This window comes from Zonotrichia leucophrys, chromosome 10, assembly GCF_028769735.1.
Source record: "Zonotrichia leucophrys gambelii isolate GWCS_2022_RI chromosome 10, RI_Zleu_2.0, whole genome shotgun sequence".
NCBI lineage: Eukaryota > Metazoa > Chordata > Aves > Passeriformes > Passerellidae > Zonotrichia > Zonotrichia leucophrys.
The window spans coordinates 5054359-5075243 of NC_088180.1; the positions used below are offsets into that span (position 1 = coordinate 5054359).

General features: G+C 40.5%; 1 protein-coding gene across 2 annotated transcripts in view; it reads left to right on the forward strand.

Moving 5' to 3' along the window:
* The first annotated feature begins 13955 nt into the window (after window positions 1-13955).
* Window positions 13956-20885, forward strand: part of TBC1D2B (TBC1 domain family member 2B) — a 31486-nt gene continuing 24556 nt past the window's right edge. For both annotated transcript variants that reach the window (XM_064722115.1, XM_064722116.1), the window contains exon 1: window positions 13956-14316. In XM_064722115.1, coding sequence (XP_064578185.1) covers window positions 13993-14316 — 324 coding nt within the window. In that variant the 5' untranslated portion in view covers window positions 13956-13992. The remainder of the gene's footprint in view (window positions 14317-20885) is intronic.

The following is a 20885-nucleotide window of genomic DNA, read 5'->3' on the forward strand; positions in this document are numbered from 1 at the left end:
TTTACCTAGCAGCATGTGTGTACATTAAAAGTTTCAATGGAAGTTTTGGATATTCAAAGTACACAGGACAGACATGTCTAAGATTGCACAGTGAAAATGACAGTAATTTTTACATTTATTTGTAGAGCTATCATGTTCATTCATGTTTATAGCATTTTAATGCTTCCTCCTACTGATTTCTGTCTAGATAAAGAAATTAAAACCTGAATTCCCTTACCCAAGTTAAAATTAACAGAAATCAATCCTCATATTCAGTTCTGATTGAGTAAAAAGAGATTCAAGCCTGTTTTTCATTTTGAGCAGATTGAGTTAGATCTATTAGCTGATATATTTGCAAGACATTGGCATTAAGATAGATTATGTTAAAGTTACTTCCTCTTAACTGAAGGATCAGCCTAATTTTATAAAAATTTCTTTCAAGACAGACACTTAATCTTGGAAGCCTTGTGAGGTGTATAGGAAGATATGATTAGGATGTATTTGTAAAATACGATGTGGAAAGATTTGAGATCAGATTATCCAGATAAAAAGGATCTGGTGCTGATGACATAGGTCAGTTCCTTTTGGCATCAACATTCTTCTGTGTGTTATGATTGTTATTAGCTAAAACTCCTGTTTTCCTGACACTGTGTGTCGTTCTTGGGTTATACCATGCTCTGCTCTTAAAGGATGAGTGGCCCTGGAAGTGCTCAGTGTCGTGTTAACCTGGGTCCTCTCTGACCTAAATGTCACAAAGCCCTTAGGAGACATGGGAGCTTGCAGCCAGATGTTTGACCTTGGAGTCATCCACCTGAGCTGAGAAACAAAGAGAAAAATAAACTAGAGGCACATTGTGGAGAAATATTCCTGTTCACAGAGACGTGTTCCAGCAAAATACTGCAGATACAAATGTGTGCAGCTGTCTAACTGCCTTTATTTTTTTGACTTGCATTCATGTGCTGTAACAAAAACCAGAGCAGCATTGTGTGTCCCTGGCGTTTGAGAGAGGTCTGTGCACTCAGTCCTCCAGCACTGCCTAGTGGTGGGTGAGTATTTCCAGCACCTGGTGGCAAAGGTGAGGGATGGATTTCTGAAGAGCTTTGTATTGGTGCTTTCACAGCTGGCTGTAGCTGCATGTCTTGTGACTAGCAGTTTTCTTACAGCAAGATTGTTAAGTGAGTAGCTCAGTGGGATGCAAATTTAATCCTGTCAAAAGGTACCAAACCTGCTGGACTTTGGCAGTTGTATTACTGGCACAATCTAGCAGATTCTCCAGCAAGTGTTTCTTCAACCAGCCTTACTCTAAAAGAACTATCAGGCCACGTGGAAAGAAACTGGAACAGTAAAAGAGGTTTAGATTAAAACAGTTTTGGATTTGGCCCAAAAGTAAGAGGACATACATTTTGAATTGCAGAAAAGTGTTAAATATAAACAGACATTGCTATATTTTTTCAAAAATGTACAAAGAAAAATGAAAACCATTACCTAAAGCCTCAATCAAAACAGCTGTGTGTGTGATCTCTCATTTATATACAGTTAAAGCATCTTGGGGACAAAAAAAGAGTTGTGAAAGTAAATAAAACAGTATCAAAAAGTAAGAAATAACTTGGTTATTTTAAGTGATGGTTGTTTTAAGGAAATACTGTAAGCCAAGATTTGCAACAGTCTGCAGGCCAAAATCTGATTTGCATTACTTCCACATGAATCTCCAGTAACTGCTGACTTCAGTGGAATTAACTCATGTCTGTAATTGGATCTGTGTTGGGGAAAGTGCTTGAGGTTTTGCTGCAGTTCTTTGTGCCCTCTCATGCCCTTTAATGTAATCTTAATATGCTGAGTGCTCTTTTCTTAACCAATAAGCACATGCTCTTCTTTGTCAACAGGCTCACTGTTGGAATCTCTTGCAATTTATTGCAGTCACAGAGGAACAGTCTCCTTTCCTTTTCTCCCTAGGACTAATTTTATCTCCTTGTGCATGTCAGAGGCACTTACAATGAAACCTCACAAGGTGGCACCACGCCACCATAACGAGTCATAACTTCATTTAACAATTTAAATGTCCCGGAAATACAGGATACTCTATGGAATCTATGATGCCACAAACAAAAATATGAAACTGTGATTAATTGCTGATTTTAAAACTGTACATAATTACAGAGAAAGTTTTGTGTTTCTCAACAGCATGTCAGTAAAAATATGTTTTAATAAAGTCCCTGAAAATTGAAATGTACATTAAAATTTAAAGAGGGATTTTCTTGCTGAAACTGTAAACAACTCATATTCTAGAAACTTGAATTGGTTAAGATTATATTCTAAAATAACAGAATATAAAGTAGAGTAGAGTTTTTGTTGTGGATGGGAAATATTATGCTAGTGAGCTCAGAATCCCCAGTAAATCAATTTGGGCTGAAATAACAGCAAGATTAAGAAGAGTTTATAATGTTGTTGCCCAATACACCTTGTCTGGGACAGACAATGGAGTGAAATTTGATGAGGAAGACATTAAAGATAATAAAATTATCATTGTTCATGTCCTTAGGAAGATCTATGTCTGAGACAGAAGTACAGAACCCATGAACAGATGTTCTCCTCTTTTGTCTGTATAATTTTGCAGTTTTGGGTGTCTTGTAGTGATGTTAGTGACACTGAGTGACTATCACATTCTCTTTGGTGGGGAGAAAGAGGAGACAGTTCTTGGTAGAATTCAAAGAGCATCAGCATTTAAGACAACAGTGCCTTTATTTAACTCTAAGTTCTGCCATCCTTGTCTGTAAGACATTTTCCAGTCTGAACTCCAAGTGAAATTCCCCACTGTCTTTTCCTTTTGACCGCCTGATGTTGGCAAGAGCAGTGAGGAGCCCGGGTGTGCCAGCCCTGGGTGCTCTGCAGTTGCAGTGCAGGTGAGTCCTTCCCTCTGCTCTTTCCCAGTCAGGAGCTGCTCAGAGGCAGATATTTTCATGCACAGAGCCCTGCCTGCCCTGTGCCATCCTGCAGCTCCAGGCTCCGTGGCTGTTGGGTGCGTGCTCACCAGCCCTGCAGCACAAGGCACCATCTGTACCCTGCTCTCCAGTTCCTGCTAGGCAGCTTGGGGCCACATGTGCCTGCAAATGTAGGCCAGAGTGGTTTAACTCTGCTGAAGAGGGTTGTGGGCACCAGGCCAGCCTCCTCCTTTTCGAACTGTAACTTTTCTTCACTGAAATCAGTGGATGTGGCAGCCTGCCAGGAGCAAGGCAACTCGTTGCTGTGGGCTTAATCACAGCTTGGGCAACTCAACAGGGATCAGGCTTGCCCTGTGCTCTGCACACTGACAGGCTCTGGGAATTGGTAGCTGCTGGTTGAAGGGGTGGTAATTGAAGATTTGGTCTGGTTTCTCATGTAGAACTCTGTTTACTTGGTGGAAATGGTTTAGAGTTTAGTCTGATAAAGTATCAGATCCAGCTTTTTCATAGGTGTCTAATCCCCTTAGACCTTAGGTTATGGGTGTTATGTTTATGGGCTGTTTCTCACATCACTCTGAAGGCAGCACTTCACAGATAGTGAATTCATGTGGATCATTAGTAACCTTTTATTAGCAATCTAATATTCAGGGTTACTTCAATGGCACTTAAAAAGAAATTGATATTCACCAGATTTCCCCCCATCCCAGATGAAAGGAAATGATCTCTTACTTAGACATCTGCTTATGGGATCAGAGGATCACAGAAGATGCTGATTTGCCCCATCAGGATCATTGAGTCCAGCTCCTGGCCCTGCACAGGACACCCCAAATGTCCCTCCAGGTGCATGAGAGTGTGCTCCAAACTCTTCAGCTTTGTCTGGTTTGGTGCTGTGGCCACAGTCATTGCGGACTAGCAGGCCCCGAGAGGAAAAAGAATATTGATATTTTAACCAAAATGGTATTTTGGGTTTCCTGAAAATGATGATGCTTTTTTTTTCTTCATACAGATAAAAGAGTTCTGCATACAAAAATCTGTAGATTCGGAGAGAATTCCCTCTAGAAGAAGTTTGAAACTGAAAGACTGTTACTGTTCTGCCTAAACAAATAGGATAATTGATGTATATATTCACAGAAATAAGTTCAATTCCAGGAAATTCAGTGAGGCCTTTCATATGTTTACAAATTTTCATCTCTTGTATGGCCATTTTAATGACTATTGTTCTTCTAATGTTAGAACCAAACATGATAAAGAAGTATATAAAAATTCCCTATTGTAATTTCACCCATCCTCATAATGACAGTAGCATTCGAATTTGCATTCACTAATCCCTCTTACTACACCTCTTTAAAATTGGGCTTTCTGCAGAATTTACTTGTAAATATTCCTAGTGAAATGACTCAGTCCCACATGACTAATTCTCAGTATTCTTTTCATTTCCAGTTATCTCCTCTCACTGAAAAAGCAGAGGCAATAATTGGTATCCAGAGACATTAATGTGTTTTGAGGTATTTTCATTCCAAGGAACTCACCAAGTGAAACAGTGGGTTATTGATGCCACACGCTCTGCCAGATTGGCTTAGAGGAGTTTTTTTCTCACCGTGATAATTCTGTAGTAGGCAGATATCCTTGAGGGCCAGATCTCCACAGGACTCCTACTCACTTCAGTAGGCAGGCTTCAGATCAGGTCCCTAAATAATATTTTGCTTTATTCAAGCATGGAATGCATAAAAAAAAATGAAAACCTGGGATAATAAATTATTCTGTTTCTGAATAAATACTAATATGCAGACAGAGATGGAAAACAGATTTACTGCAAGTATTTTTACTGCCTCATTCTCTATGAGACAGTATGTAAAATGGAAGAAAACATTAAAACTTTGTATGACAGATAAGTGAAGAGGAATTGTAATTATCTTTAGTATGTCCCTTTGATTTTGAAGAGCTTATTAAAATATGAATAGCTAATCTGAGAGTACTGAAAAATGCAAAAAAAACCTTGCTTAGCCATTTCATCTGTGTCTGACACATTTTGTTTGAAAGTCTAGGCTTTACTACACTAAACAAAGAACATTGGAGTTCTCACTCTATTTTTATTTCCTTTAAAATTGTACAGAACTCAGCTATCATTCCCTCTCATTTGCTTCCTTGAAATGAGGACATTCTGTACACAAAGGGGCTGCAGACTTCCTACTAATGCCACTGCACTTGGCATTATGAGTAAGCATTTCACAGAATAAGTTCTGGTAAAGCCACAGGAAATACTTTGAACAGTATCTTCATATTTCATCCTAAATTCTTTCTGGGAAGAAACCTGATATTTATTATATCCTTTTGAAAATATCAGTGTGTCCTTTGAAGATTCACTCTTGGTCATATCTTCAGCAGAGATGGGGTAGAACACCCACAGTTTCTGCAGTTCCTCTGTTGTAGTGTGGAGAACAACAGTGCAGGGGAAATGGAGCCTGTTATCTGAGAAGAGCCCAGCAAAAACCTCGACTTAGTAAAATGAAGCTGAGGGGGTTATGAATGCTGATGAAACACAGGAAGCTTGATTCAGTGACCTGAATTTGGAACCCTACAAAACCTTCTACCTTTCCTTATCCTATTTATCTAAGATATAAAGCAGGTGGAATTATTTAATTGATGTCTGATCCAATAATCTACAAATGGGATTTTTTGTGGCCTTTAATTCTTTTATATTTCACTAAAAGGGGGGAAAATGAAGGGTTTGCCAAAGAAAAGAGAGTCAAGGGCATTTCCCTGGACATCTAATGATTTATTCTGCCCCCAAGCACGATCTTCAATCACCTCCACTGCTGACGTAGCCAATTTCTAAACTTTTTTATCTTAGAAGGCCATTATGGGGTCAGGAAGAAAAGAAAATCCTGGCAATAATTTTAAATCAAGTTCACAGGTGATTTCATTTTTGTGAATGAGATTTCCTTTCTATTTAAGACCATCCTTCTTTTATATTTTTCTACTAACAGTGACACTGGAGTAGTGTTGCTGGCTGCCTACATTATCTTTTTATTTCTTTTTTGAACTCATGAAACAATTTATATCCTTTCTTTAATGGTTTTTGTTAGCTCACAACAGAAGTTTGGGGGGTTGTTGTCAGCTGTGATTTACAATTGTCTGCGATGCATAGCAGGGGCTTATGATTTGTTTGGTTTGCATCTTTTATCTGTGGGCATAATGAGCTGATAAAAACAGCTTGTTTAAACTAACAAAAAAATGTATTCAAATGCTAGTACCACTGAGAATGGAATTTTGGCCTGATGCTTCTTTGAATGCACACGGTCAGTGAAAGCAAATAAAGAGAATGGAAATAGCTACATGTGCTTCTGGAATACTCACATTGCTTTGGGATCTGGAGGATAGAAATTCCTCTTCATTGCATTTCTGTCTTTAATCCAGTTGCAATGCTAAAGTGCAGAGTACTAGTAGATTTTTTAAATAGAGCTTTTCTGAAAGTTCACAAGAAGATACAAGATATTTTTGTGAAAATATTAGATAGATTATGGAAGACAAGCCCAAACTGCTGTGTTACCCACTATTTTTTATTATGGGTGCATGATTGCAGGTGTTTTTATTCTGAAGAGTTGTATTTTGTCCATCACTGAACTAGAACAAGATGTATAGTTTGTATCCAAAGTCTGCCAAAAAGCACAGGAGAATATCTAGACACTATGAGAAAGAGTATTTTCTTAGTTAAAAAGTTATTCCACTTTAAGTACGATTATTTTGTCTGCTTTAAGATTAGTGTAATTAAGTGTAGTAAAGTGTAATTAAGTTTGTCCCCAAAAATGGTCATTTTGGGGTGTTATTTCTGTTCTTTTATGGGAGCTTGTTTATTCAGCTGTAACCACAAGTGTCTAACAGTACCTCGAGGTCTGAACAGAGAAATACCAACTATCAAGCCATACCTTGCTGTAAAATACTACCAGAAAGCCTTAGTGCTGAGGGAATCCTCAGTCCCAGCAGCACAACATGTACACTACAGGTACAAACTGTGTACCTGTACAATCAGGTACAATTTCCCTGCCAAAACATTGTAGCAGAACTACCAGGCCAGAGCTGGTTCTGCATCTGTGTCAGGCTGCATTGTTCAGTGGATCCCTTAGTTTTATTCTTAACAGATGTTTCTTGTCTCTTGATCCACTTGGTATTAGAGCTCTCCACTAGGACTGCCCATATCCTACCCTTTTTCCTCAGGTAAATTTATCACTCCTTTAGGAATTGTGTCTCATTTGGGACTGAAGAGTCCGGGTTGACCCTCAGTGCACTGACAGTAAATAAGCCATCTTGGTTGTCCTCATTACTCCTTACTTTCATTTCTTCCAAGAGCCTTCTCCCAACACCCTTCTGTCAGCCCTCTCTCCTTTCTGCTTTCTTGGCAGAATACAATACTTGAGATACTCCTTTTCCCACCAAAAGCTCTGCTTCTGTGTGTAGAGGTTGCATGCAGGAAATAACTGGGTTATGTCAGTACACAGCAGTCTTGTGACTGGGGAGCTGTTCTGGTAATTGCTTGAGGTTAACTTGGTGAAGGCCTCCAAAGATTCCAAACAAAAGTGATTGCTAGAGCTGTTAATTGCTTTGAATGTGGTCAGTACCCATTCCCTCACCTTTGTGAAACCTTCCTCAGTACCCCAAAAGGCAACAGAGTGCAGTGCTGTGGTATAAACTGACACTCCTCACAATGAGCACACATGGACAGTGTTTTCAGACAAGTACAATTGCAAATTTGGCATATATGATTCTGGTAACATTGGATACAGGAGAGAATAATCTAGATATGTGGGCATAATTTTCTCCTCACCTTTTCTTAGATAACACTGCTATTCAGTATCTGCCTCAGTGGGGCAGGACTTGGATGAGTTCGGCTCCAGATTTAAATGTTGTGACTTACTCTTGAATCTGTATTTCCTCAGTTGTCCCTGTGCTTCCTGTCTTTCTACAAAGCCAACACCAGGAGTTCCAAAACAGAAAACCACAGGAAAAGCTGCTCTGGTAATGTTTGTCTTGAACGGAAACAAATAGCAATAGAGATTTCCTGCAAAATAATTTTCATGTGACAAATGTAGCCTGGATTCTAGACCAAATAGTCTGGCTGAATCTCTCTATTTTTAGTTCAGATTATATCTGTTATAGCTTTTTCAATTTTTAAAAATACATGTCTTTCAATTAACCATCTGCAGGGTTTTTTAATCCCATTCATCTTCGACAAATACAATTACTCTTTACTAGAATATTTGGTTCATTTATTGAAAAGTGATGAATAGACTTGTTATACAGTTAAGAATTCAAGAATTAGAAGGATTTGAAGAAAGCTTATTTGCAAAGAGCTGGTGCCACTGTTTGCTGTAACTTTTAGCTAACACCTCTAAGTATGTTAAGCAGTTCATGGTCTACACCAAAAGAAAAGTTCCTGTCCAAAGAATTTAGGCTGGAATTATTCCATTGAAGTTCAAACACTGCAATGATTTGCTCTCCATCATCTGCTGCTTTCCCATTGACACTAGATGGAAACTGGAGGGAATGGATTTCTCACTTGCAATATACATTCCATCTGTGGATTATACAGAACTTGCCACTGGAGCATTAAGCCTCAGTTTAATATCTAAAGACTGGGGAGAGGAATCAGTTTTCAGTGAGATGGACATTCAAACTAAAGATAAAATGGTGAGAAATAAGAAGAGCATGTTTAGATTAGAATTAAAACAGTGGGGTGCTGGTGGCACTGGGGGTTGTGTGTAAACTGTAGCTGTAAGTACAGAACCATTCACTGAGGCACACACAGTGTCTGGGCTTGTTCCTACCTGCAATTCCTGGGAAAAACAACTGGAACAAGACAGTGAAAGTTTCTCAATATTCCCATGAGTGCAATTATCTGACATCAGCACTAAGCTTCAGCTATGAGCTGCTGTCTCTTTGAAGAGGTTTCTATTACAGTGCAAATGGAGGGAGGGAAGTGGTCCACGACTACTGTACGTGGAAAGAAGGAAGTTTAGGAGCTACTGAAGATATGCAGTTTCATGGTTGCAGTTAATACAATGGAAAGGTGTAAGCCAGGCTATTGTGTCCCAGGAAATGAGTTAGAAAGTCAGGAAAAAGGCCACAGTGTGAATGACAGGTGAGAAAACTGGCTGGGCCTCTGAAATGTTGGTAAACACAACTTAAGACACTAGTGGGCTGTATAACTGCTATTTAGCATCACCTAGTATCACCTAGTAAATTTAGGTGATCACAGAATCTTTCTTTTTACTGGACACTTCTGTAAGTCCCCATTGTATGTATATATTTGGTTCTCCAAAGGAATGAAGTATGACATGGAAGTATATCCATTTATGTAATAATATAAAGAAAATATCTATATAAATGGAAGTAAGTTACATTGTATGCATCTGAAATAATCGTGTTTTATTAATTGTGTCATTAGCTTTGGTTATATCTCTTACCCATTAATCATTTAATCTCTACAACAGTACTCAAAATTCTGCTTTTCCTCTTCAGCCTACCTGCCAAGGCCTGTAGCAGTTCTGCAGCTCCCCAGTTCTCCATGGGATCCACATGGATGCTGACAGGCCAAGGTCTGTGTGCATATGGATTGCTCAGCTTCTTGCCACAGTTAAGTAATTCCTCCTTTTCTATTCATAAGGGGTCTAGTTTGACTCTTTCTCTTCTACACAACTGCCAACTTGCCTGGATATCTTCACAAGTCAGATTACAGATTTCCAGCTAGAAATCAACACTGCCATTCACTGAATTGTATATTGTTGCTTTTTCATAGTGAAGAGTACTTGCTAAAATGCAGTGCAATTACAGCAAAAAAAAAAAAGTAAACTCATGTATTAATGTTGTCATGTAGTCAACTGGTGTTAGATGAGACAGTTAACTGAAGTTAAATAAGATCTTTCCTACTGAATCAGAAAGTGCAGCTAAGCTTCCCAGCTTATCCACAGCTTGTATCCTTTTCCAATTTGAGTGGGGAACACAAATGGTGAATGTGCAAGAGGAATGGAGCACCATCTAGTGCTTAAAGAATAATGCTGGAAAATGAGACATTGCTAGCACTTAAAACAGCCCATGTAATTGTTTGGCTGACTTGTTTGCATAGAAGGAAAGAGTCTATTCTGGAAATGTAATACTGTGATGTTCTTCAGGACTGTGTGGTGACTGAGAGGCAGGGGGATGTAGAATGACAGGTCAGACTGCATCAGAAACAGTCATTTGAAAAAATACTTTGCCTGTTTATTGGTTAAAGAAAAAGCTTAGGAAAGTTTTTCTCATTCTCCACCTCCAAATAATTTAAATAACAGTAGGCCAAAACCATTCAGCCTTCAAAATAATATGTGATAGAATATGCAAGTACTGTGCATAGGCTATAGCAGGGTGACAGTACTGACCTTGGCAGTGACAGTCATAGATTACATTTTGCAGGAACCTGCAAAATGTCTGTTAAAATGGAGTAAAAGTAACAGTTTGGCCCACATCTCAGCATGCAGCTTTGGGCTGATGCTGTGTGGGACAGGAATGGAGAGGGGCAGTTGTCTGTAGTTCCATTGCTCTGGAAAGAAAAGACCAATGGATGTTCTGTGTGAGCTCTGAAAAACTCTGGGGTTCATCTCTAATGGAATCCCTATTTGTCAGAAGATATCAGACAAGAGAGTAATTTTTGCTTTCTGTGATGCCCAAAAGATAGGCTGGAAATAAATCCCCATAGAGCAATGTCTACAGAGCAGGTATTTGTTTATTGCAGTGCTGGTGGTGAGGAGGATAGCTCCACCTAACTCACCCACCCTTGCCAAATGCTGTGGTGTATTTATACAGTAGTTCTTAGTCTTACTGTGTCACTAAAACATCGGCACATACACACAGGAGCTAATTTATATAGTATGATCTCATGGTTATTAGACTTTGCACTGTGCTTGCTCCTCCCCAATTTGAGGGTCAGGGGTCTTTGATGAATGCTTCCAAGGCCATCTTCCCATCTCAACTTCTCAACTTTGTCTGCAGAGCATGCACAGTTACTGTGTTCCTTGGTCTGTCTGGTCTTAACAGGCCTAAATTCTTTGTTTTGTGGATAATTGGCTTTACAGTTGCCAATTTCTCACTAGTACTATACTTATCTATCTCTAAAGCTATCCACCTGGTGAGTTTTTTCTTCTTTTTTTTTTCTATTCAGCATTAAGCAACTAGTTAATTTTATACTAACCATTGCATTGTATAGGAAGTTATTTATATCAGGTTATATAGGTGCACAATTTATGATTGAGGTTATACAGGTATAAAAAGTAATGATTCAGGTTGTATAGATATATAAAAATAATTATTTTGGTTATATTGATATCAGGTTATATAAATATTTTAGGTTATATTGATATGTTACAACTCAAGCTATATAAACATCTTGTAATTTTGATCTAAGTTATATAGGCATTGTGGAAAGAAGTAGTGTATGCTCTCAGCCACTCTAATTTTGGAGCTATGATCTCACTTTAATCAAAAGCACAGTACAGATATGCTGTTTTATTTATCCATATTTCCTGCAATTCTGTAAAGATGACAGCATGAGCCTGGCACAGACACAAGCTGTATCATTTCTGCCTCCATATTGATGATAGACTTCCTTTTTTCTTGCATATTTACCTTTTTTCAAGAATAAATGTGGACTTACTCAGGAACCATGAATGCTCATATTCATTATAAGAAAAAGTCACTACATTTATTACAAGTTAGACCAGTGTCAACTTTTTGAGAGTAAATAGATTTTTATTTTTCATGTGGATTTTTTTGCCTTGTATGCCAAAAATGCTATAACTAAAATACTAGTTCACTTTTAGAAGAGAAAACCGCAGCAGAATAAAAGGGAATTTCAAGTATTTTCATGTTTGACAAGCTTTGTGGTCCTTTTAGGAGTATAATGACTGTCTCACTGTGTGTAACATTGGCTTGCCTGTTGCATTATGCCTAGGAGTTTTGTGCACACCAAAAGCTTCATTGACTCTGGCCTCTGGCCAGGAGGGAAATCTTGCCTCGTGATGTGCTATTTTTAGTTGTTTTCTAGACATTTGTTAGCAACAGAATGTCATCTATGCATCCTGGACATGAAAGGAAAAAGCAGGTAAATGTATTGTTTTCATTTAATTCACCACAGCAACTAGAGATAAGTTGCTGTTATTTGCCAGGCCACATCTGGATCTGTTTGTGAAAAAGTGCATACATGAAATAAGGAACTTATTTCCCAACAAGGGGAACTGTATGCTTACACAAATCAGCTGTGAAATTAGGGGATTCTCCTGCTATGAGAGTAGTAAGGAAGCTAAACAGAAAATTTAAAAAGAGAAGTACTGACAGCAAAAGTTTTGAGGATTTGGGATCCTGTGATTCTTTGATTTGCTGCAGGATGTAATCACTGATAGCCAGCAGGAGTCATGGGTGCTCAGCTGACAGAGAACAAGGCCACACTTCAGTACACCGATGAGATAATGTAACAGATCAGGGACAAGTGCCGGGGCACTTCAGCTTGTCTAAATGGCTGAGATAAGGGAGCGCAGCTTCCAAAGGGAATCCGTGTTTCCCCTCTGTAACTCATGCTCTGGCAAACGACACTTGGCAACAAAGAGCATGATGAATACTTTGTATTTGGGGAGGAAGAGACTGAGCAGTACGTGTGCAAGAAACACTATTGACCTGTTATTAAAGCAGGATCAACCCTTCTTACTGTCCACATTTACTAAAAGAATCTCAAAAGAAAAATGTCTAGCCTTAATTTGCAATGTGTAATCTTTCAGTAGATCCCACTTATGTCATGTGAGTTGACTGGGGAGGGAATTTCCCGACCTCATTTTCTGTAACAAATCACTCATGTTTTCCTGCCAGCAGAACACTGGCTGTGTCCTCACTTGGCGCATTTCTGGTCGGGAGGTGGCAGCCACAGGGGAGGACTTGAGCAATGCTGCAGTAACCATAAAAATACTCAGGTGCTTTATATCCTTTATATGCTTTACCACAGAATGAAAATATTTTCTGATGAGACAGTTACTTTTTAATGAGAAATGAAGGCATTTAAAAATGAGGACAGAATGAGAAGCTCTGGAGAATTTAGGATTTCTGGGTAACTGGAACCTCCAAACTGTCAAAATTCAGCCAGATGCTCTTTCATAAATAGCATTGTACTGATAAAAACACCATAGCACATATTAGCTTCAACAACTATTTTGACAGCAAACCTTCCTTGCTGTATTTAAGGGTGAGAATGAAAAGCTGTATGTCATTAAACATGGAACAATCTCCTCCCATTTTTGGATGATTATGCCACATCAGCCTGTTTTCTGTATTAGTATCAGAGCATTAGGCATGTTTAAAGGAAACACACATATACTGTGCTCCGAACACTCAGAGAAATGAAGTTACGTGTACCTCCCTGTGGTAGCCTGGTGTCTTCACAGTCAAATTTCCTATGTTAGAAGTTCCTTATTATTAACACCAGAAGTTCCCTAGAGCCCAAAACGTGCTAGGCGTTTCAGTAAAAAAAAAAAAAAAAAAGAAAAGAGTTTGGTCTGTAGTCATTCACAAGCCTAATCCCTGTAAAATACAGCTTTTTACCCAGTGATGCGCCTTCATTTTCCATCTATTTTTCGCACTGCTGCGACGCCGGGTAGGGATAGGATTCAGAATAGGAGACTACATGAGACTACAACAGAAGGGTTTAATCTGATCATAGGCCAAGGTATGATTTGGAAAACTGTGTTTGATTCGGTCAGAAAAGTGCCGGAGCCGGGCAGCACGGGAGCCCGGCACGGTGCGTGCGGAGCGGGGAGCGCCGTCCCACGTCAGCAGCGGCCGATTTCCTGGGGCAGGGCCGAGCCGGGGCTCGGGGCCGGGGCGGCGGCGGCGGCGGGGCTGCGCTCGGGAGCCGCGCTCGGCCGGGGCGGGCGCGGTGCCGGCGCTGCCGGGGCCGGCGGGGCGGGCCCGCACCGCACTACAAGTCCCGAGAGGCGGCGGGCGCGGGTCGGGCCGTCCCCGCTCCCTGCGCGGCCCCGGGGCTGCGTCCGCGGCGGGCGAGGCGATGCCGGCGGCGGGCTCGGAGGGGGAGGAGGGTCTGGCCGGGGAGCAGCCCGGCCCCGGCACCCCCAAGCTCTGCGGGTACCTGCAGAAGCTGTCGGGCAAGGGGCCCCTGCGCGGCTTCCGCAGCCGCTGGTTCGTGTTCGACCCCCGCCGCTGCTACCTCTACTACTTCAAGGGGCCGCAGGAGCCGCTGCCCCTCGGGCACCTGGACATCGCCTCCTCCTGCTTCAGCTACCACCAGCCCGAGGCCGGCGCGGCCGCTGCGGGGGACGAGCTCACCGCCTTCGAGGTGCACAGCCCCGGCGGGGCCGTCACCGTTCTCAAGGTAGGCCCGGGGCGGGCGGGACCCCTCGCCGCTCCGGCCCCGGCCCCCTCCCCGGTGCCGCCCGTGCCCTCAGCCCGCGGCACCGCCCCGGCCGGCGGGGCCCCTCCGCCGCTCCGTGCGGGCTGCTCTAGGAAGGAAGGTGCTGTTTCGCAAACGCCGCGGAGATCGGCAGTACCGGGCTGGCCCCAGCTGCCTGTTAGTTGCGAATTTCTCCTTTGCGATTTCGTGTTTTCCGTGCTCCTCCTCTGAGGAGGAAATGCTTCTACTGAGCATGGGCTGAGTGGCTTCTCTGGAATCGTCTGGGCAGAAAAAAAATTCCGAGGAAATCTGACGGGTTGAGGTTTTGGAAGTTTGGAGGGAGTGGTCGGGTTTCAGTTTTGGAGTGTTTATTTTGAAAAGATGATGCGTGGCAGGAGTCTGCGTCTAGGCTGCTTTGGGAGGAAGGAAGAGGAGGGAGAATTGTTTCCTCATAGTAGCAGAGCTGCTTATCGCCTTGTCTGTTCAAGGACTCAGATTTTCGTAGGACAAGAGGTAAATGTTTGGATTATTTAAGATATTTTTCCTCTATTGTCATGCCTAGGAAAAAAAACCAACAGGGAAACCATTTTGACTCAGTTAAGAAGAAATAAATTATTCTGAGAATCTATTGTTTTTGAATTCTGTTAAGGCAGATATGTGTCCTTCAAAGAGTGTTCTTCTGTATAGAATGTAACTTTTCACATGAACTGTGTACTTTCTGAGAAACAGTATTAGAACATAATCCACTAAGTGTTAAGCAGTAGAACTTCCTATTGAATACTGGAAAATACCTCTTACATACTTATTTAACAGTGGAGATTTGAGCAGTCATGATACCTACTGGGACTGTGGAGCATGATTGTGTCAAGCTTTCAGCATTCTGTTTTGATGAGTATAAATGTCAAAATACTGACTCATTAACATGCTTTACTAGAGAATAAGAAATTTATTTACCTAGGAAACTAATACAATAATAATTTTAACAGTATTTGCTTAGGTAAAAGCAGTGTAGTCAGTTGCACGTAAAAACTACCTTTGTATAGTTGTAAAAGATTTTACTGCTTTCAATGAATCTGCCTTTATAGCCCAAGTGTTTGAGTTATGAACATTAAAACCGCACACTTGGTTTAAGCTTTGCTTTCAATAGTTTGAAGAGGTTTCATTGTTTTAATTAGCATCTAGTGATTTGTGATTTTACATGGAGATCTTCAGAAAAGTTTTGTGTTGGGGGTGCCTTTTGAACAGGAGGGGTTTTGTTGAGAAACGCAGGATTTGTGATAAAGATTGCAGTGTGAAATGCTATGTGCCATAGCATTTCTGTCAGACAGTACTTTGGCAGCAGCCTTGGATGTCTTCTGCAGTCATGAAGACACAAATCATCCTCAACACTGATACACAGATGTAAGACATGGAGGGTTTCTTTTTCATTTTTTCTTTTTTTGGATCTTTTGGTCAGTGATGTTGCTACTCTGCCCATATTTTATGTGTTAATTTTTTTCCAGTGCTCTCTAGGAAAGAACGTGCATAGATTGGGAACTTTCTTCATGTTTCCCTTATGGGGATTGAGAAATGGTGCCAGTTAAGAAAGTCAAATTAATTTCTGCAATTAGCAGAAAAAGATAATTTTGTGTTGTGATGCCCTAAAGCAGCCACATAATTGTACATAAAGATGATGTTATGTTGTAGGTGTTTATATAGTAAAGAAAGAGTTAATGAAAATCTTAAGGGATATTGCAGGACCATCTGGCATTTTGTGGCCGTTTTTGAAGCTGAAATTAATTTTCTTCAGTCCAGCATGATAACTCTTTAAGGCCTTTAAAAGCATCCTCAGCTAACTTAGGTAGAATTGCAAATTAATTCAAGATGGTAAATGAAAAAACCCAAACAACCCAACCCCTCTCCCTCCCCCTCCAATCCAGCCCCTGTTAAAAGCAAATGGGATTTTCTATCAAGAAAACATTACACACAGGGCACGAGAAATAAAGTCAAGTGAAATGTATTCTTCAGCCTGTAATTCACATGCTTTGTTTTCCTCAATTTGCTGTTTGTTCAAAATTTCCACATCTTGTGATCTGGCCTTTCCCATTCAGTGTAACAGACTAAGAAGGCCAATAAAAAACAAGCTGCTGGAATTCCAGATTGAAATGATGATGCTATTGAGGAATGCATTATTTCTTATCATGCCTCAGTTTCGTGCTAGTGTAATGATTCCATCATCTTGATTGCTCAGCCTTTTGTCAGGTATTGGGAGCTGAGAACTCTAGGATGTACTCTAGCTTTTTTGCCCAGATAAGAATTTTGGAAAAAATATACTGCAGCCTTTACAGCAAATAAAGCAAAATGTTCATATTTTAGAGGTGTAGGTAACCAGCCTGCCACTTGTATGATTGTGGTTTTTGCTGTACATTTCCAACAGGTGCAGAAGAAGCTAAGTGTGTGTAAAAATCTTTTCCATTTAAGTAAATAACAGATACCATCCCTTTAGGTCAAGGAGCACAGAAAATGGTGTACTTTATGAATATGGATAAATTATGTTTGAGAATATTTTCATGGAAAGGCATGCATATACTGATCCTGCAAATATGTCCTGTAACACTAGGATGCTGTAAATACTATCAAATGAACATTTGGCTGTATTTGCACAGCAAGGCCTTGCATTAAGGGGGGAAATAATTAACATTATGAATATATAAAAATTAACAAAGGTGGCATTTCTCATTTATTTTTAAAGCAGTGTCTTGTAGTGATATGTTTTGCTTGCTTCAGAACCAAAGGAACTCTGGCCAGTGATGCTGGACTGTGTGTCTGGTCACTTCTCTGTGAATAGTGGTGAATTGGGAGTGGAACAGAAATTGTTCAGAGTTGTGAAAGGAAAAAAATTCTCTGGGCTATTGGCCAAGTGCAAACATTTCAGAGATTTCAGGGCCCTGATGCTTGAACGTACTGGACCCCAAACTTGCTGAGCTGAGAGTGGCTCAGGAGCAGATGCTGTAATTTGTCAGTGATCAGTGATGTTGAGCTCGATCAGTTTTGCTGCAGGGCCTGACACAGCAGAGGAGGGAGCTCAGCACCGAGGGTGGTTTGTTGCCTGAGCTGATGCTTCTTGCTCCAAACTTTGCTGGTTAGTGGTTGCAGTGCTTTAATTAAAAGTTGGGCTGCCCTCCAGAAGAAGCCATCTGGCTTCAGATTTGCTGTTTGAGCATAGCAGGAATAGTAAATCTTAAGAAATGCAAACTTTCTGGTGATGTTCCCTTTTTACAGAATAGCTTGAGGGAGAGTTTGTCTGTGTTCAGAAATGTAGCCAGAATTTTCATGGGATTTCTCAAAATGTGAGGTCTGCTTGTTGCATTTCTTTGGACTCTTCCTTTAAAGTATTTGATGTTGGCATACGTGTTCCACCAGTGTGTCCAGTGGCAGTCCATGGATGTTTTCCTCAAATAATTCTTCTCTGTCATGTCTGGATCAGAAGGTGACAATTCTACATCATTCTTAGTGGAAGAATTTAGGGGAATATTTTTAATTAAATTACACTAATTTTCCATTGCTTAAGTTGAGAATTACATGGTGCTGTATGGCTCTTCACTTGAGTGTCTTTTACTCCTAGTGTTGCCTGTAAGTTTGCAGCAGTACACTTACAGTAATACCTTATTTCACCCCAGTTCAGGGGACATTCATGGTAGTTTTTCTTCTCCTCACAGAAGGGCATCCATTAAAATGTGACTGCATGGCTCTGCAGTAAGAAAGCACCTTAGCAATACCTTAGTAGCTATAAGAACTTTTTGTGAAATTGATTGCTACTTTGCTTAATTAAATGTTTTGGCTCTTGTGGTAGGCAGTAGCCAAATACTAGTAAAAGTCATGAGAAATGGGCAAGCATGGGAGTGTTCCTTTCTTTGACAGATAAAGTGAATTTAAAAATATGTTTCGAAATTTGTGATCTTTATGATTAGGGGAAGATGAAGACTTAAATATTCTATGGTGGTTCTTGGTTTTATTTTGTTTTGATTTTTTTAAACAGTCTATTTCAAAAACAGCTTAAATGATTAATTTTGTTTAAACAAAACTAATTTTAACAGAGATTTTTAGGATATTCTTTTAGTTGTAAATAACTGAGATGCCTGTAATAAAGTCAGCCAAAACTGTTCCAAGGGAGAGGAAGACTCCAGAAGAGGAGGACTGCGTATAGGAGGAAAAGAAGGCAAGGTAACAGGCTGGGAGCAGCAGAAGGGCATGCAGTAATTCTTGGGGAAATCACTGAAAGCAGGGGCGTGAGAAGCCTGTGCTGCTTTGCCTTGGCACTTTGTGCTGGAGGGCGGGCACGGCTGCCTGGCCCTGTGTGCAGCCGCCTCCCTGGGAGCTGAGTGGGCCTCATGCAGCTGGGACTTGGAAAGCAGCAAGGAGCAGCTCCAGGAACATTGATTCACTGCTCTCTGAGGGTGATTGGTGAGATGGGAGCAGAACAAATGGTGAGAGAGGTTCATGAAGTTCAAGAAGTCATGGGCAGAAGGTAATTGTAGCTATGACTTAGACTGACTGCAGGTGGGTTTTCTCATTAGCTGTGTTGTGGTAGCAGAGAGAACCACGTAAGCGCTGCATCCTGTGTTGGTGGAAGCTCTTTGAATTCTTGGTGGTTTTTTGCTGGAGCACAGTAAAACATTGCTTTACATGGCCTGTGAGCAGGTGTCTCTGAAGGAAGTATAAGCTCTCATATTTACCAGAGCTGAAGACTTGCCACTGGCTAAAGCTCCAAAGGAAATGCTTCAGTGCTAGGAGTAGAAGGGGAGATGTTTACTCCTGGCAAAAAGTGACTGTAGTCTGTAGGCTTAAAAACCTGCTCCTGTGGTGGTCATTCCCAAACTGCCAGAGGTGGCTGTGGGGATTGGCATTGCCCAGAGTCTGAACTATTCTTTACCCTATGTATTTTTTTATGAGGGAAATGGTTTTCTCTGGTTTCCTGTGAGTAAGCAAAAAATAATACATGAAGGTGATTTCCATTTCAGATTAGAAGTATCTTGGTTACATATCTTTCTTACCGACTGACTCTGCAGTGTTCTCATGTGTCACTTGTTTGTTTCACTTCTTGATTTATGAGTGTTTATTTGATTTATATATCTTGTATCCTGCCATGTGCATAATGTACTGAAAGGAGCTGGAGCAGCAGCTTCAGGAATAACTGAGGTTTTCTGCTTAATCTCCTTGAATGGTCCTTTGGAGCCATTTGCTGTAGGGTGTCATGGGTGTTAAAGCTCATAGGGGTACAAAGAGCCAAAAGGTAAAATAAAAATCCATCTCTCTCATGATTAAACTGAGATTACAAATTGCTGAACCAGAGAGAGCGCCCTGGGGAGGCATTAGTTTTTGTTTGCCGTGCTGTTTATGCTTTGTGTTGTGATTAGCTGCTCTTGGGGCCAAAATATAATGGCCAATGAATCTTCAATTTTACTAGACCAGAAGTGTTCTTATGTGGGAAATGTAGACAATTCTGTGCCATTGCTGTGCTTTATGCAGCACTTACTGTATGCCATTATATGTAAATATGTGTTGTTTGTTGCTCTCCATTCTTTTGCAGCTGTACCTTGCACAGGTGCCCTCTTAATTTCTGAGGAACAAAATACAAAACTGTTTGAAATTAGGTTGTCTTTAAGGAGTGAACATAGTCATCTTTTCCACTGATAATGCCGTCATGCACTTTGGGAGGAGGTAGGAGAAAGGCCGGCTAAAAGATAAGCACTCCATGTGCTAACAAGCCAGAGGAGTTAGAGGAGTGTCTTAATTTTTTTTGTTCCTAAACAGTCCATGTTACCAAGTCAGGTGCTTGTCCTAGACTGGCAGCTGGAGAGGTATGTTGAAATAACAATTACTTTTCCATGAGAGCACCTGCAGTGTCAGATGCCTTCACTTATCTCTTCTTGGTATTTGTATATTGTCATTTCATGTGCTTTGAAATGACTTAGAGCTCTGATTCAAGGTATGTTTGAGTTCTTCCTCACTTACTGCACATACAGCCTGTAGTCTTGTAGGTTAGGCATTAATGTTGGATTATGGTTTTCTTTTGTTTTAAATATGATTTTTCTATAGAAGGTAGTTAGCTCATGGTATCATCAGGAAATACAGTATGTAGATTTAGTCATTGAAGTAAGAGGCATTGCAGTGCATTATTCATTTGTTGGTTTCTGCTGGTAAGAAAGCAAGTTAAAAGAAAATGGGAATCTTCCGGAATGTGTATGGGAATTTTTCCAATAATATAGATTTGTAGCTATATGTTCAAACAGTGTTTTGTGTGTAAAATATAAGATGCTGCCACGTTTTCTAAAGTTTGAGTGTAAAACTGAAGAAAAGGAATGCGTGAGACTACTTCTAATGAAAAATTCTGGCTTGAAAATCATGGATGTGTATGTGACCACAAGGTGCATTGTGGTTATTCCTTTAAAATCCTACTGATTTTGAGTGATGGTACCTTGGTGATCTGCTGCTGATCTGTGTGGGGTTTATTATTGCCCTTGGAATGACTGTGTTCATGTACAGGGCATACAGGTGTGGGGTTTATTATT